At 42.2% G+C, this 14,431-nt stretch overlaps 2 protein-coding genes and 1 long non-coding RNA gene across 3 annotated transcripts in view; 2 read left to right on the top strand and 1 right to left on the bottom strand.

Annotated features, from left to right (window-relative positions):
• PIK3CA (phosphatidylinositol-4,5-bisphosphate 3-kinase catalytic subunit alpha) overlaps positions 1–6,904 on the top strand; it is a 44,313-nt gene extending 37,409 nt beyond the window's left edge. The window contains exons 19-22 of the mRNA XM_081190052.1: positions 200–370; positions 2,075–2,192; positions 2,660–2,811; positions 4,299–6,904. Of these exons, the coding sequence (XP_081046178.1) occupies positions 200–370; positions 2,075–2,192; positions 2,660–2,811; positions 4,299–4,569 (712 nt within the window). The 3' untranslated portion in view covers positions 4,570–6,904. The remainder of the gene's footprint in view (positions 1–199; positions 371–2,074; positions 2,193–2,659; positions 2,812–4,298) is intronic.
• Positions 6,905–8,334: 1,430 nt separating this feature from the next.
• Positions 8,335–10,832, top strand: LOC308585253. Its single transcript, XR_014007199.1, has 2 exons — positions 8,335–8,382; positions 10,301–10,832. It is a non-coding gene; the product is annotated as an uncharacterized lncRNA (long non-coding RNA).
• Positions 9,126–13,534, bottom strand: LOC308585041 (uncharacterized protein). The gene is made up of 2 exons (XM_081190537.1): positions 12,259–13,534; positions 9,126–9,194 (listed from the first exon to the last, which is right to left on the bottom strand). The coding sequence occupies exon 1, from the start codon at positions 13,452–13,454 to the stop codon at positions 12,294–12,296; it is 1,161 nt and encodes a 386-aa protein (XP_081046663.1). The 5' UTR covers positions 13,455–13,534; the 3' UTR covers positions 9,126–9,194; positions 12,259–12,293.
• Positions 13,535–14,431: the final 897 nt, after the last annotated feature.

The following is a 14,431-nucleotide window of genomic DNA, read 5'->3' as shown; positions in this document are numbered from 1 at the left end:
GAAGTGCAAGTCCAATGTTGCCCTGGGGGGCTGGAATTAATTGTGTAGTAGTTCTATAAACCATGGCCCTGCTGGTCGTCTATCCAAATGACTTAAATGTTTGATTATTACATAGAGATTTCAGTGCCTATGTGTTTTGTTTGGTGGCCATTACGATGTCTTTTTTTAAAAAAAAAACAACCTCTCATTGCTCTTCTAGGATGCTGCCTTATGGTTGTTTATCTATTGGCGACTGTGTGGGGCTCATTGAGGTTGTGAGAAATTCACACACAATCATGCAGATCCAGTGCAAAGGTGGCCTTAAAGGAGCACTGCAATTCAACAGCCATACGTTACATCAGTGGCTCAAAGACAAGAACAAAGGGGAAATGTGAGTTGACTTTTAATTCCCCCCCCCCTCTTTTATTCTTTCTTTGATGGAAGCCTAAGAATATTTTTGTCCCCTTCTGTTTTAAGCCACAGTATTTTGTAACTGAAGTATGGACACATCCAGAGATTGGATTCAGGCAAGGTCTTGTTCATTTCTTGCAGGGCATGTTAATGTTTTCTTGAGACAGCAAGCTCCTATACTATATCACAGGCTGCTTTTAAGTCTGCCAGGTCTCTGAAACAATTTGCTGTGTGATGCAGGAGGACACTCACGTTGCTTGAATAAGTGAAATCCCCAATGGATGAGTGGCTCACGTGGTTTTCTGGATTGTGGCTGCAATGTTTAGTTATGGTTTTTAGGACGATTCAGTGGTTAGTTCACACCACCTTATAACTGCAGACATTAATGAAGCTACATTCCCAACTGGTCTTCTCCACTTTTCTGATGGCAGAATCCGGCCACTGTATTTTCCCATGGTTTTTCACTTCCCCAAGTGATAGGAAGTTCTAAGCGCAGCTGCTACGCTTGCATTGTGAGAAGCAGGTGCTCAGGACCTCTAGTGGCCTGGGGGAGCAGACATAAAATAATCTTTAAAGTAGCACCAAGATACCATTCCAAAATGATCCTGTTGGAGCTCCATCCCTTCTTGCCCTCCAGCTACAAGACTACATCAGCCACCAATCAGAAGTACCGTAGGTTGAATGTGTGTGATAGCTGTTACGCACCAAACATCAAAATGTATCATTCCTTATTTAGGCAAGTATCTTCTAGCCTCAGTGCCCATGAAGGAAGCATATTTGCCTGTTAACTAACACATCACCTATAGAAAAGGTGGAAACTGGTGGTGCATCTAGGAAATCTTGGTCCCTCATCTTAATGGTCTTACAGTGGGCCCTCTGTGGAGTGATGTGTATTACTTCACTTACTTCAAGATTAGGTAAGCCAGCCCTGCTGTGTTCGGTGGCTCTTCTGCTCATTCTGCTGAGCGGGGCCCTAGATTTCTTCCCAAAGCCATGCCTGGAAAGCATCACTGGTGGAAATGTTACCTGGTGCAAAACAATTGCTGATGGATTTGAACGGATTTTCTCATATTGTAACCTATTGTAAAACAAACTGCCCTAGAGTGCTGATCTGTTTCTGGGCCAAATTCAAGGTGCTGATTTTAACATTCAAAGTCTTAACCAGCCTGGATCTTGATTATCTGAGGGAATGCCTCCTCCTGTATGAGCCCTATCAACAATTAAGATCTACCACTGAGATCATGCTAAAGATTTGATCATCTGTTGAGTCTAGATTGGACTCAAAAAGAAAAAGAGCCTCTTCTGTCATAGCCCCAGATCTTTGGAACGCCAACCCTCAAGAGATTCACATGGCTCCATCTTTAGTTTTCTTCGAAAGACAAGTCAAAACTTTTCATTTGTTTCTTTTCTGCCTTTTGATAGTTAATTTTATAGAATCCACAGTTTTATTTGTGGCATAGATTTGGTTTCGGATTTAGATAAGGTATATTGTTGATTTTTAGTTGTAAAACTATTTTGAAAAGTGACATAAAATGTTTTAAATAAAAATACATGTTGAATTCTCCCCCATCCAAAGAGGTGGCTTCCGGGAATACTCATCTACATTGCGTGTCTGAATCGTTTTCTTTTAGAAGTCCTAAACAATGGCACCTGCAATATTTCATGTGTTCTTTGTTCTTAATAGGTATGATGCAGCTATTGATTTGTTTACACGCTCTTGTGCTGGCTATTGTGTGGCTACTTTCATACTGGGAATTGGAGATCGTCACAATAGCAATATCATGGTGAAAGATGATGGGCAGGTAAAAATGTTTACAATGATTATGCCATTTTACGTGCAGGTATTTGGGCAATGCAGAAGCTTCCTACCATCATGCTTCTTATCTTCAGGAAACACTTTCTGCCTCTGCTTCTGATGAACCTTTTAAGCATCTGCCCTAACAGTTCTGTAGGTTGCAGAGGCATTAGGCTAAGGTACATATTCACAATAAACATTGGCCTAAAACACACCAAGTACCCCTGTGCATCTGTGAATTTCAGTAGCAGTTTTATGGTGGTGCCTTTGGAAAGTCTGTTCCCTATACTGAACTGTTCATTGCACTTCTGAGAAATCCCAGGTTTCTTTGGAACAGTATGAAAGCCGCTGGTGCAGGGCTGTTTTGCATATTGACTCTTGGAATGAAATATCAGATCAATAAGCAGGTGGGAATATTCTATTCTCTTGGCTTTCCCAGATTACTAATAACCTAAAAATGCATTTTTTTAAAAGCTGTTTCACATTGATTTTGGACACTTCTTGGATCACAAAAAGAAGAAGTTTGGCTATAAACGAGAGCGTGTGCCGTTTGTCTTAACGCAAGATTTCTTGATAGTGATTAGTAAAGGAGCCCAAGAATGTACCAAAACAAGGGAATTTGAAAGGTACGACATTTTATAGTTGAAGTTTTAATTGAAGTTTAATTGTTATAAACAAATCTTACTATATAATTAATTTGATATTATCTTGAAATACTGAAGGAAAGGGTGATGTTTCTGCTGGGGGTTGGGGCGGGAATGATATTTTGAATGAACTATTTTATTTTTTATTGAATTTATATACCGCTCTGTCCCTGCAGGTCTCAGGCTGATTCAGAATATCAGGGCAGTTCACAGAATACAGAACTTTGTCACTGCTACCTTAATTTTATGTGCACAATGTGGCTCACAACTTTCATTCATACGTTCTTTTATAAAAATAATAATTGTAAGGGTTTTGAAATACAACGGGTGTAATAAAGCAAAGACAATGTAATCCTGGGGTGACTGAGAAGGTACACACTTGTTTTTACAGTGTCCTGTAGTGGTTACAGTGTTGAACTAGGACCTGGGAGACCACTGGGTGACCTTGGATCAGTCAGCATCTCTTAGCCTAACCCAGGCTTCCTCAGCCTCGGCCCTCCAGATGTTTTTGGCCTACAACTCCCATGATCCCTAGCTAGCAGGACCAGTGGTCAGGGATGATGGGAATTGCAGTCTCAAAACATCTGGAGGGCCGAGGTTAAGGAAGCCTGGCCTAACCTACCTCACAGGGTTGTTGTGGGGATGAAATGGGGAGGAAGAGAACCCATGTACACCAACGTGAGCCCCCTGGAAGAAAAAAGGTAGCATATAAATGTAATAACTAAACAGGGAGCTCCCAGAAAACATGGTCCACATCTAAAGAGGTTTTGAAAGCAGCACACACACGCCAAACACATTTTCTCCAAAGAGGTTTTCCCTAAACACCATGGAATAAACCACATGCCATGGGTGTGGGGTTATTGGTTTGTGGAGTGGAGGTAGCTCTTATTTTTATTAGGTATTTTTAGTTTTTATCATGTGTTTTTATGTTGTGAACCACCCTGAGATATACGGATGCAGGGTGGTATACAAATTTAATAAACAATACTCCTAGAATGGGAAATTGGCATGTTCCTCCTCATGTATATCTCAGAACGTGTAGCCTGCAACCTGTAATAACTGGGGCCAAGCAGAACAGGAAATGCATGACCCATGTGCACAAATGATTAGATTCTGAATTTAGTAGTTTAAAAGGTTTTGTGTCCTTCATTTCCAGGTACTCTACTTAAAAAATTTCCAGAACATCTTTTTTGAGAAAGCTAAATACAGTGAGCGGTATGGTTTTATGATGAAAAGCATTGCACAAATTATTTTTTCCTCAATGGGAAAATAGTTTTCTTTAATGCCACATGATAAAGAAATGTTGATAGCCTCCTGGCCTTTTCTGTTGATGGCATCATGGCCTTTTCAACTGTAAAGGTCAACTAGCAACTGTTTTTATGTACCGTACTCCTTTTGTTTCATGATCCTCAAAAACTGTGGCATAGGTCTGATTGATATATTTTTTTCTTTTTCTTTTTCTCTCCAAGGTTCCAAGAAATGTGTTATAAAGCTTATCTAGCAATCCGGCAGCATGCCAATCTTTTCATAAACCTCTTCTCCATGATGCTTGGTTCTGGGATGCCAGAACTACAGTCTTTTGATGACATTGCATATATTCGCAAAACTCTTGCATTGGACAAAACAGAGCAGGAAGCACTGGAGTATTTCATGAAACAGATGAATGATGCTCATCATGGTGGCTGGACAACAAAAATGGACTGGATCTTTCATACAATCAAGCAACATGCCTTGAACTGAAACAAAAATGAATGTGCTGAAAAACTGATAACCCATTTTGTGGCTGTTTCACTGCACTGTTGGCAGTAAAGTTTGGTTGCATCTTAATTGCACAAACCATAAACAGCATTTGAACTTGCAGCAAGATTAAAAAACAACAACCTCAAAGCTATTTAAATACGTTAAACAGGGTTTCGGAACACTACAGACTTTGTATTACAAATACAACTTTTCCTGTATGTACAGTCATGTTATGCCTTAAGTCCAGGAAGGTATACTTCAGAGATTTGTTTGATTGATTGGGGAATCTGTGCCGAGCATTAAAACCAGTCGTTCACATGTTCCAGTTGGTCTGGTGCAAATTGTGCCCATGTAGGTTTGCAAAAGAAGGAAAGCTTAGCAATATTAATTGCTCCTAAGAGTTTTCCTCTCCCATGAACTCCAGTCAGTGAATTAGAGAAGATCGTGCCTTCATAATGTCAGATATAACTGGTGGATTTTAGAGTAGCAATTTTCTCAGTTTTTATTTGACTATTTCAAACAAGTTATTAGGTGTAGATCTTAAGATTCTGCTGGACAGTATTAGTAGGGTTTCAATGATTACCTCTCCCACCACCTCAAAAGTCTGGCTAGTGGGGAGGATTGGGTTTAGTGCAACATTTTCAGATTTGATTTTTTTTTCTAACCTAAACCTCAGTACATTTTTTCATGCATGTTTTTCAGAACCTAAAAAGAGGTGAGTTATTAGAATTAAAGATTATTTTTATAAAGGTTATTTATATAACAGAAGCTATTAATATATAATACTTCCTTACATTGATTTGTCCAGTTTTGTCATTTTAATTCTGTAGATAATTTCTCATTCTAAGAGCCTACTTGTATAAGCCGCTAGGCTGATGTTGTGGTTTGTAGGATCATATTTAAAGATCCTTGTGCTGGTCTGGGGCATGAGTTGTCCATGTGTTCTTAGACGTGACTCTAAAGCCCTACACCAAGTTCACCTCTGGCAGGAAGGGATTAGGAACTTTCCAACAGGAAGCTTGGTAGAGCAGCATAGGCACACCCCACTATTTAGTACGCTGTTTAGGTGCAGCAGCACAAACTTCTATTCCTGTGGTTGACCCTCTATGACAAGGCTAATTTGTTTGCTTGGAAGCGTTTTTCTGTTGAAATCTGTGGGATCCTTTTCCAAGTAAACACACTTTAAAGACTAGAATGTCCAACTCCATTGTCTATAGCTTTCTCAAATTTTGATAGTGAGTTTAAGTCAAGTAACAAACCCTTGCTGAAATTCAAATTTCACTTGGCAGATCAATGGTAATCCTTGGCGTGGGACCAGGTAGATCAGTGGGAATGCAAAGACTTTGACTTTGTCTAAGTGCTCCCAAGGAGCAACATTCTCTTGCAAAACCTCTTTGATTGGCTTTCAGTACTCTTGTCCAGCATAATCAGAAGAGAGACTTGCATGGATTGGGCAATGAGGGGAGGGGAAGATGAGTACCCTTCACCCTCTGCTTTTTCACCCAGTGCTGGCACACACAGATTAAGATCAGTTATTGGAAAAGCTTTTGCTTCCACTAGTAACTGTTTTTACTTCCAACGGAAGTATAAGCAGAAAGTTTTTCCTTCCAGTGGAAGTATAAACAGAACGATAACTTGTAACAAATGCTTCCAGTGCCAATGTCAGCTCTGGGATTTTAGGGTGGAATGAGGCCCCACATGTCTTCCTTCAAATACTATCTCAGGCAATACTCTTCAAATGATATGCTGGGCATTTTGTTAATCCTGGACTTTGGAGTCCATCTCTGTCTTAGCCCTCTTTCTTGGACTGTTAAACAGAAGCTGCTTAATTGCAGTAACTAACATACTAGAAAATCACTGTATTTTCAATCCGATCATTAAATGGTCCTTTATACTGCAAAAGAGACAATAGTCCATAGCATGCAGAGCTAGCAACCAATATTTTATACGTGTGTGTGTGTGTGTGTGTGTGTGTGTACATACATACATATATATATATATACACACACACACACATATATATATCTGTATATATCTGTCTTTAAAACAACAAAACTGATACAACTAGCAGAACCATTGGTACAACGTATTCCAAAATGTCTTTTTTAATAAGGCCAGGTATTTTGAGCCCGGGATATGTAAGATGCCATTTCTTCCATATTAATGTTATTGTCTCACAGCATCTGAAAATGTTTCAGAAATTTGGATATTTGAGTTCACTTGCCTTTTCTTCTGTCCTTCAAATCTAGGTATTACTTGGAGTGCAATACCAGTTTGAACATAATTTGCTGACGTTAGGTCATTATAAATAAATTTGTATAGACTTAATGGACAAGAGGCTATGTTTCTTCAGCAAGATAAATATTAAGTAGGCTGCTTGTTGTTGTTGAACTTGAAAGGGGAAAAAAACACCCACCATGCTGAGTGTTCTTATTTTTGTGGATACAGATTTGCAGCTGCAGAGGTAACATAACTGTTACCAGGCAGCCCTGGTAAAAATTACAAATACACTCTTCTTGAAAACTAATATCTCTACAAATAATGCCAAGTGGGTTTGTAGAATGAAAGCCAAGGCTAGACTGGTGGAAATAGGGACATATGAATTGTCTGAGTTGAGGTGGAGAGAAGACTGTTAGCCAAAAGTCTCACTGGTTCCCAGCCAATGTGCTTGTTTTCTTCTCTATGTTGCCTTGTATATGATTGTCATAGATAGATAGATAGATAGATAGATAGATAGATAGATAGATAGATAGATAGATAGATAGATAGATAGATATGAATGACTCTTAGGCTGTAGTCAACAGTTTTGCAGCTTTTTGGTCTGCTCACTTGGGAATAATGATAAACTTAATACTGTGATATTTTTATAAGAACATAGACCCTGTCTTATAACAAGTCAGTCAATGGATCCACCTACTTCATTAATTTTTATGCGAATAGGCTGCCCTGTCCAGGATTTTTTTTATTGTCCTTTCTTGAAACACCAGGGGTTGAACCTGCAAACTTCTGCAGTCAAAGCATGTGTTCTACCACTGAGCAGTGACCCTTTCGTAATCCATATCCTATTCCTTTAGCAATTGTAATACATGTATATTTTACCATACAGAATATCATCATCTTTAGTTGTGTTCTAGTTCTCCACACTTAAAAAGGTCAATGAGAAATCTTGTCTGGTTACAGAAGCATGTGGCATCATTTCTGGCAAGCTTTTGTTGTGTTCAGGTGGGTGGTTGCAGATTCTACCTTTCAAGACTATGAAGATTAAGGTTGGGTTTTTTTGCGGGGAGGGGAGAATGCATAATGTCTGCTGAAGACAAACCATTTCAAGGCTTCAAGTGCTGACCACCTAATTCCTGGCTGTATGGTGCCAGCAAGCAGAAGTAGTTAGGAAGGGTATATACAACTGTTAAAATCTGCTGTTCTATTGATACTTCTGTGGTTGGCTTTGGGCCTTGAATACTGGTATAATGGTCTAAAGATTCAAAATTGGGTTTAGTAAGTACAAAACGTTCAAGTACAAAAAGTTCAAACAACTTTTACTCTTTAAACACCTTGAAAGAAACTGGCTTTCTGGGAGTGATACTCTGAGAAGTGAGGGGCTGTTCCCCAACTAATGATGTTATTTCCCTGTCTTTTGCTTCCCTTTTTCTGAAGATGCTCCTACCACAGCTTCAGTCCACCCACTAAAATTGCTTGGGGACCAATTCTGTTGCCATGAATACCATCTGCTGCACTTCTTCCCTGGCTTGGCAAGTGGACAACCAACTGGCCCCTGGCCCAGGGCTCTCCAGTTTTTGACCTGACTAGTAGTCAGTAATGACATATTAGATCATTTTTAAAAGGAGAACTATTTTGTTCCTACGGCTCTCCACGTCTTTAGATAAAGAGTAGCCAGTATATGTGGTGAAAAGGAAGTTTTATAAACATGTTTTGCTATGTCAAAATCAAGTGATTTGTCATTACATGAGAAAGACAAGCCCATGTATTTTATGGACATGAATGGAAATTAGTTGCAAGTAGTTCACTTGGATGGGATTGTCCTTCTCTTAGTATTTGCTCTTGTTTTTTAATGGAGAGCCATGTAAACACTTAGTGTCTGCTGGCATTCTCTCTTCCTTATAATCTGCACGCTCAGTGTTTGATCTTCGTATTTTTCTCCAGTTTTAGTGTCTGCACAGGTTGCAGACCATGGCTGGACCCGTCTATACAGAGGGAAAGCAAGAACCATGGTCCCACTCTGAATTCTCCCCCACCCAGCTACTTTTTGCTTTTTAAAAAGTAAGAGATGGAAGATCTAATCACGAGGCTTCATTGCCTCATCCAGACTGGCCCTAAACTACCTATTTTCTGATTTGGAGTCATATGTTACATTTTCCAAAACTTTCTTTGCAATATATGTGATGCTCCTTTCTCTCTTCGCTTGTGTAACTGGCTGTAACATATCAAGTAGGCTGGTTGCCTAGATTACGTTTCCCCACCTCTTGAGAGTAACCAACTTACTAGGCATTTAAATGCTGGATGTAAATAATTCCAAAATTAAAATACACAGAGAGAGATTGGAGGGAATAATCTGAATTTTAAATGATGTTCCAGTGATGAATGAGATCCTGAGTATTACTGGAGAGCTGCAAATAAAAACAACATAATATGAATATTTAAAGTAGGTGACTGCTAATTAATCTGAAAGTAACAAGCTTATTGTGAAACATTTCTACATGTCACATAGTACAGTGGTACCTCGGGTTAAGAACTTAATTCATTCTGGAGGTCCGTTCTTAACCTGAAACAGTTCTTAACCTGAAGCACCACTTTAGCTAATGGGGCCTCAGGCTGCTGCCGCGCTGCCACCGCACGATTTCTGTTCTCATCCTGAAGCAAAGTTCTTAACCTGAGGTATTATTTCTGGGTTAGCGGAGTCTGTAACCTGAAGCGTCTGTAACCCAAGGTACCACTGTAATGCATAGAGTTGCTGCATTTTTTGCTCCAATTTCCACCTACGCCAGTGCTAACTGACATTTAGCAGCTGTGGAGACTGGTCCATTGGGGCATGTGGGCAACTGCCCCACCAACTATAGTCCAACTGAAGCCTGCCTTCCTTACATCCAGTCCAGGAGGTACCACTGACTTGTCAGCTTCCTTCTCCTTAACCTCAATCCTATCATTGTAGACCTTAGCAGGGAGGAAGATGTGGGGCGAAACTAGAATTAGTTGCCTCTGCCTGTCATTGACTCTGGCTCCACCCAAGTCCAAATAGGACTAGTCACCATGATAATCAGACTCAACATCTATTTAGTGTCTTCTGTTTGTTAGGTGCTACATCAAGAGCCCTGCAAGCATGACATGTATGAGACAGGTTTGAAAAAGAGGGCAGTGCCATTTAACAACTAGTAACTAGGGGGTTCCAACTGTTGGGGGCCAGTGGGTATATCTGGAATTTTGAGAAAGGTCCGTGGGTGCCCGTCACAAAATGGCTGTTTTGGGGTGTGTAGAAGAGACTGAGCCAGTGCAGGAACTGAGTCAGAAGAGCAAGCTATCTCCTGCATTGTGGGTTTTTTTGGGATATTTGCTGAGACCTTTTGCAGGCACAGTAGGAGGTTCTGGTGGGCACCCTGATGTCTGTGGGTGCTGCGTTGTCAATCCCTGACTTTGAGGGACACGGAAAAGGCAATAGAAGATAAAAGATGGACCAGAGTGATTTAATTACAGATCTTTTTCTTTCTTTTTTCTTTAGAAGGATGGTCTTGTGGTGGGACTTGAAAGAAGCAGAGGAAGCTAGCCAGAACAACAGAATAGATTTAGAGGTGTGCCCATGGAAGAGTTAAAAGGGAATTACAGAATAATATGAATGATCTGAAAGGGGGGGAAATAGCATAAGCGAAGAGAGAAATAAATGGCTGTGCTGCTTTTTGGCCAAGAAGTCAAACCACTGCCCTGGAATCTTGATGAAGGGTGGTTAAGATTTTAATAATAATAACAGTGTATGTGCATGGTTACATATAGGGGGTTAAAGGAGGGGTAGTACATCTGGTGGAGGACACATTGTGCTCCCTCTGGGGTAGTTTACCCACCTTTGGCCCGCAGCCTGCACTCTCCTATCACCTGTGGCTTCTAGAAGCTGTCAGCATGTAACAGCAGCCACCTGAACAACAGATTGAGCAGACCCACAGCTCACCTGATCACCATCTTTGTCACTTTTGTGAGATGCATTGTATTTCTATTTGAATTTTAATAAATGTTTCTAAATTTGTGTCTATGAATATAAATTAGCCTATGGAGATTTATGTCCTCTTTTCTTTTTTGTAGGGTGAGGTTTTCTCTCTTGGAAGATGCGTAAGTGGCCAACCTTTGTGGATTATATCATCCTGTTTGTAAAACCAGGAAATGGTGATCACAACACACTGCCTTGGATTAAAGTGAAATGAGACTGCAGCATAGAAAGGGGCACTCTGCAAAAGCAAGATTCTCCTGCCATGGCTGTGATGCGATATGAGGCATGTTGTTTCAAAAAGCCCTTTGGCATTGCATTGTTCTAGCACCTATGATCTAGGTATTACAAGTCTAGGTATGTAGATACAAGTGCAGTATAAGAATGTGTGCAGAATATTTGCCTATTACACAGAACAGCTTTAACAACTATGAGATGCTCCTAGTAGCCTTGCAGCTTCAAGTCTAGCTGCCAAAGCTGGACACTGATCTGACTTCAATACACACCTCCTGCCATTGTTGGCACCTGTCTGTCTCGAGAGACAATGGAGTGTGCCTCTGGGGGTGAAGTCAAACCACTGTGTTAGCAGCACTGAAGTGACTTCCCTGGGACACAAGCCTGGGCAGCATGTATGAAGCTCCTGGGCTGCCCAGATGACCACACTCCCATCTTGGCCTCGCTGATGAGGTCCAAAGGAAAGCAGAGCAATATGTTTGGCACCAGCTTAGTTGCCGGAGGTGTACAAGACACGATCCGACTTAGGAAGTCTGCTCTGGATTTGTGTAGGGTTTACTCCTTAGCCTTTTCTTCTGAAGATATCCAACAAGGCAGCGGAGGTTTAGCATCAAGAGGTTTAGGAGGTTTAGGATTCTTCTCCTAGATGGGCACCCTTCCTAGGTTGACTAGTCCCATCTGCCCCTCATTTCCCTCTACATCACGAGCAGAAACAGCCTTCTTGACCGTTGGACCAACTATTGATCTCATCCGCCCAATCTGCCGGAGTGTGTCTTCACATGCAGGGGAAGTCCCTAACTCACTTAGGGGTTGAGACCCATTAGCTACCCTCACTTGGTTTAGCGGGCCAGTTGAAGCCATTCCTGGGGTGTGGCTGCTGTTGCATGCTGGCAGCTTCTAGAAACCACAGGTGAGAGCTAAGTGGAAGGTGGGGGCCAAAGGTGGACAAACTACCTCGGAAGGAGCATGATGTGTCCACCACCAGAGGTACTGGCCCTCCCCTAATGCTCCATACACTTCAACCAACATTCAGGGATGTGAAATCTAGGTAATGGTCAGGCAACCATCCAATTGCCTTGCGCTCATTGGTGAATTAATTCCAACATGCTCTGCCAACTATTCACATAATTGCTTCATCTTCTAGGCCCTGGACCAGTGAGGGGGGATGGAGAATCTGCTTCTGCTATCCCGTTGCATCTAGATTCCAACTCATTCTAGTAGTCAGTGTTGCTCTGTTCCTTTAACCTTACCTGATGTGAGCAGAGTGTTCATCTGTGGTGCCAATTCAGAACTTTAGAGCTGCTCGTATTGCCTGGCATGCTGCTCTCTTCACCTCTAAAGCCCTCTCGGGCTGGCCTGACTGATAGACAGCCACCTGAACTTGAACTTCTGGCTCTGTCCCATCCTGATCTAACAGTAAGTCGCAGCAGAAGAACCCATCTAACAAGCACCTCAGCCAGCGCCGTGCCCGAGCCTCTTGTTCTGCATCCAAACCTGGGTCCGGATCCACCTGCACAATGACCCCAACCAGAGCCACCGGGTTATAGTAGATGCAGTTCTTCAACTTGTGCAGCATTTCGGCCAGTCGATCCAGTTGGTCCCACGACTTTAAGAAAGGGGCTCTACACAGGAAGAAGATGAGCTGGGAGTAGATTCTTTCTTGTTGCCTGGAGCAGCCATTTTCAGTCAGGACCTGGGGTCTCTCGGGCCTTTGGCTGGCTGCTTGGTCGCAACAGATCACCGAGCTCGTTACATGGAAAGCTGGGATTGGGAACTTTGCAAACACCTCCTGGCGGAAGGTCTCCACCACTGCCTGGCTTTGTAGCTCCCCAAGCAAGTGCACGTTGCCTCCCATCATAAACTGGAGAGTCACAAATTCCAGCTCCAGCTTTTCCTCGTGGGGAAGGTCAGACCTGGCAACAACAGCCAAGAGGTCCCTGACTAGTTTTAGACCTGCTTCTTGACCTTGGTTGTCCTGTTCTGCCATCTTCCCTTGCCCTCTTCCCGCTTGGTCTGTGATCTCTTCCCAGGATCTCCCAGCCTGCCTCAAGATCTTCCTATGGGTTCCTGTGGTCCACCCTCTAAATACATCTTGGCTTGCTCTAATTTGCTCAGTATTCCTTTTGGGGGCTTCTGTAGGCTGCTCTATATAATCTTCCTGCCCACCTTGAACCTGCTCCTTGATCTTTGGCCTGGCTCCTCCAGCCATACTTGTGACACACTCATGATCCCTGCCAATATCTTCTGGGATCTCTTGCGGCATAGCTCCATCCAGCTCAGTGCTCTCTTCCTGTGGTCCTCCTTCCTGTTCTAGAATATTCTCCTGTTCACTTTCCTCCAGCTCTGTGAATTGCTCCTGAAGTGTTCCATCCAGCTGCCTGATGTTCTCCTCAGCATCCCACTCTTGCTCTGTTACCTCCTCTTGTATTCCTTCCTCCTGCTCCATTCCCCTTAGCTTCCTTCCTCCCCCTGTTCATTTCCCCAGATCCTCCCAACTCTGCTTTCTTGTTGCCTAGTCCTTAGGCAACCTTGTGTCATAATACACATTGACCTGACTCATTCAACACACATTAACATGTGTCACCCGCATTACTATCTCTTGAAGACAACTGCATGATAGTTTCAAAAATATGTTTTAAGACAGCGCATTTTCTGGACCTGTCTGAAAAGAAAGAAATTATGACCCAGTATAATTGGAGAAATCAAAATAATCACAAGGTGTTTACTCCCATTGGTTGTTCTAGTTGGTTGTGTAAAAGACAGTGGGGGACTTGGGGCTTTCAAATTTCAGCTCTGTGGGACACTAAAATTTGGCATCGCCAGCCTCTTGCGCTCCATTCTACAGCACTGTTGTGGTATCCCCTGCAGTGCGGCACCCAGTGCAGCCAAACTGGTCGCGCTACCCTAAAACCGCCTCTGTAAAATATGAAGCCCTAGTAGAGGATAGAGAAATGGCTATTAATGTCTTGACAGCTGCCCATATTACATACAACCTGTCATAATTGGGGGGAAAGAGAAGGTCCCCAACAATGTAAGACTGGGTGATCAAAACCTGGGAAATAGCGAAGTAAGTTTGTTTGTTTGTTTGTTTGTTTGTTGCATTTGCCCAAAAAGGCTCCCAGAGTGACTTACTGTCCAACATGGCCAAAGTGGAAAGAGGAAAATCTAAACTTGGGCACCAATTTCTAGACTGTTGTTCCTCTATTGACCAGCTGGCACAGTTCTAAGACAGGAGGTGCATGATGGAGCCAGATCTCCAACAAAGCTGGTGAAATGAGGCCGGCTTCTTATCTCTCTCATTGAGTCTGATGGAACAGCTGCCCCCAGGTAACAGTTGAGGGGAGAGAAGGCTTGAGGGAAGTCTGTCACCACACAGCTGATGGGGTGAGCTCTGCTTTTCAGCTCTCCCACTGCTGGAATTTT

This window comes from Podarcis bocagei (assembly GCF_964188305.1).
Source record: "Podarcis bocagei genome assembly, chromosome: 4".
NCBI lineage: Eukaryota > Metazoa > Chordata > Lepidosauria > Squamata > Lacertidae > Podarcis > Podarcis bocagei.
This window is presented reverse-complemented; position numbering and strand designations above follow the sequence as displayed.

Excerpts from the sequence above, each read along its gene's own strand:
- LOC308585041 (XM_081190537.1), bottom strand. The coding sequence starts at position 13,454 with ATGGAGCAGGAGGAAGGAATACAAGAGGAGGTAACAGAGCAAGAGTGG.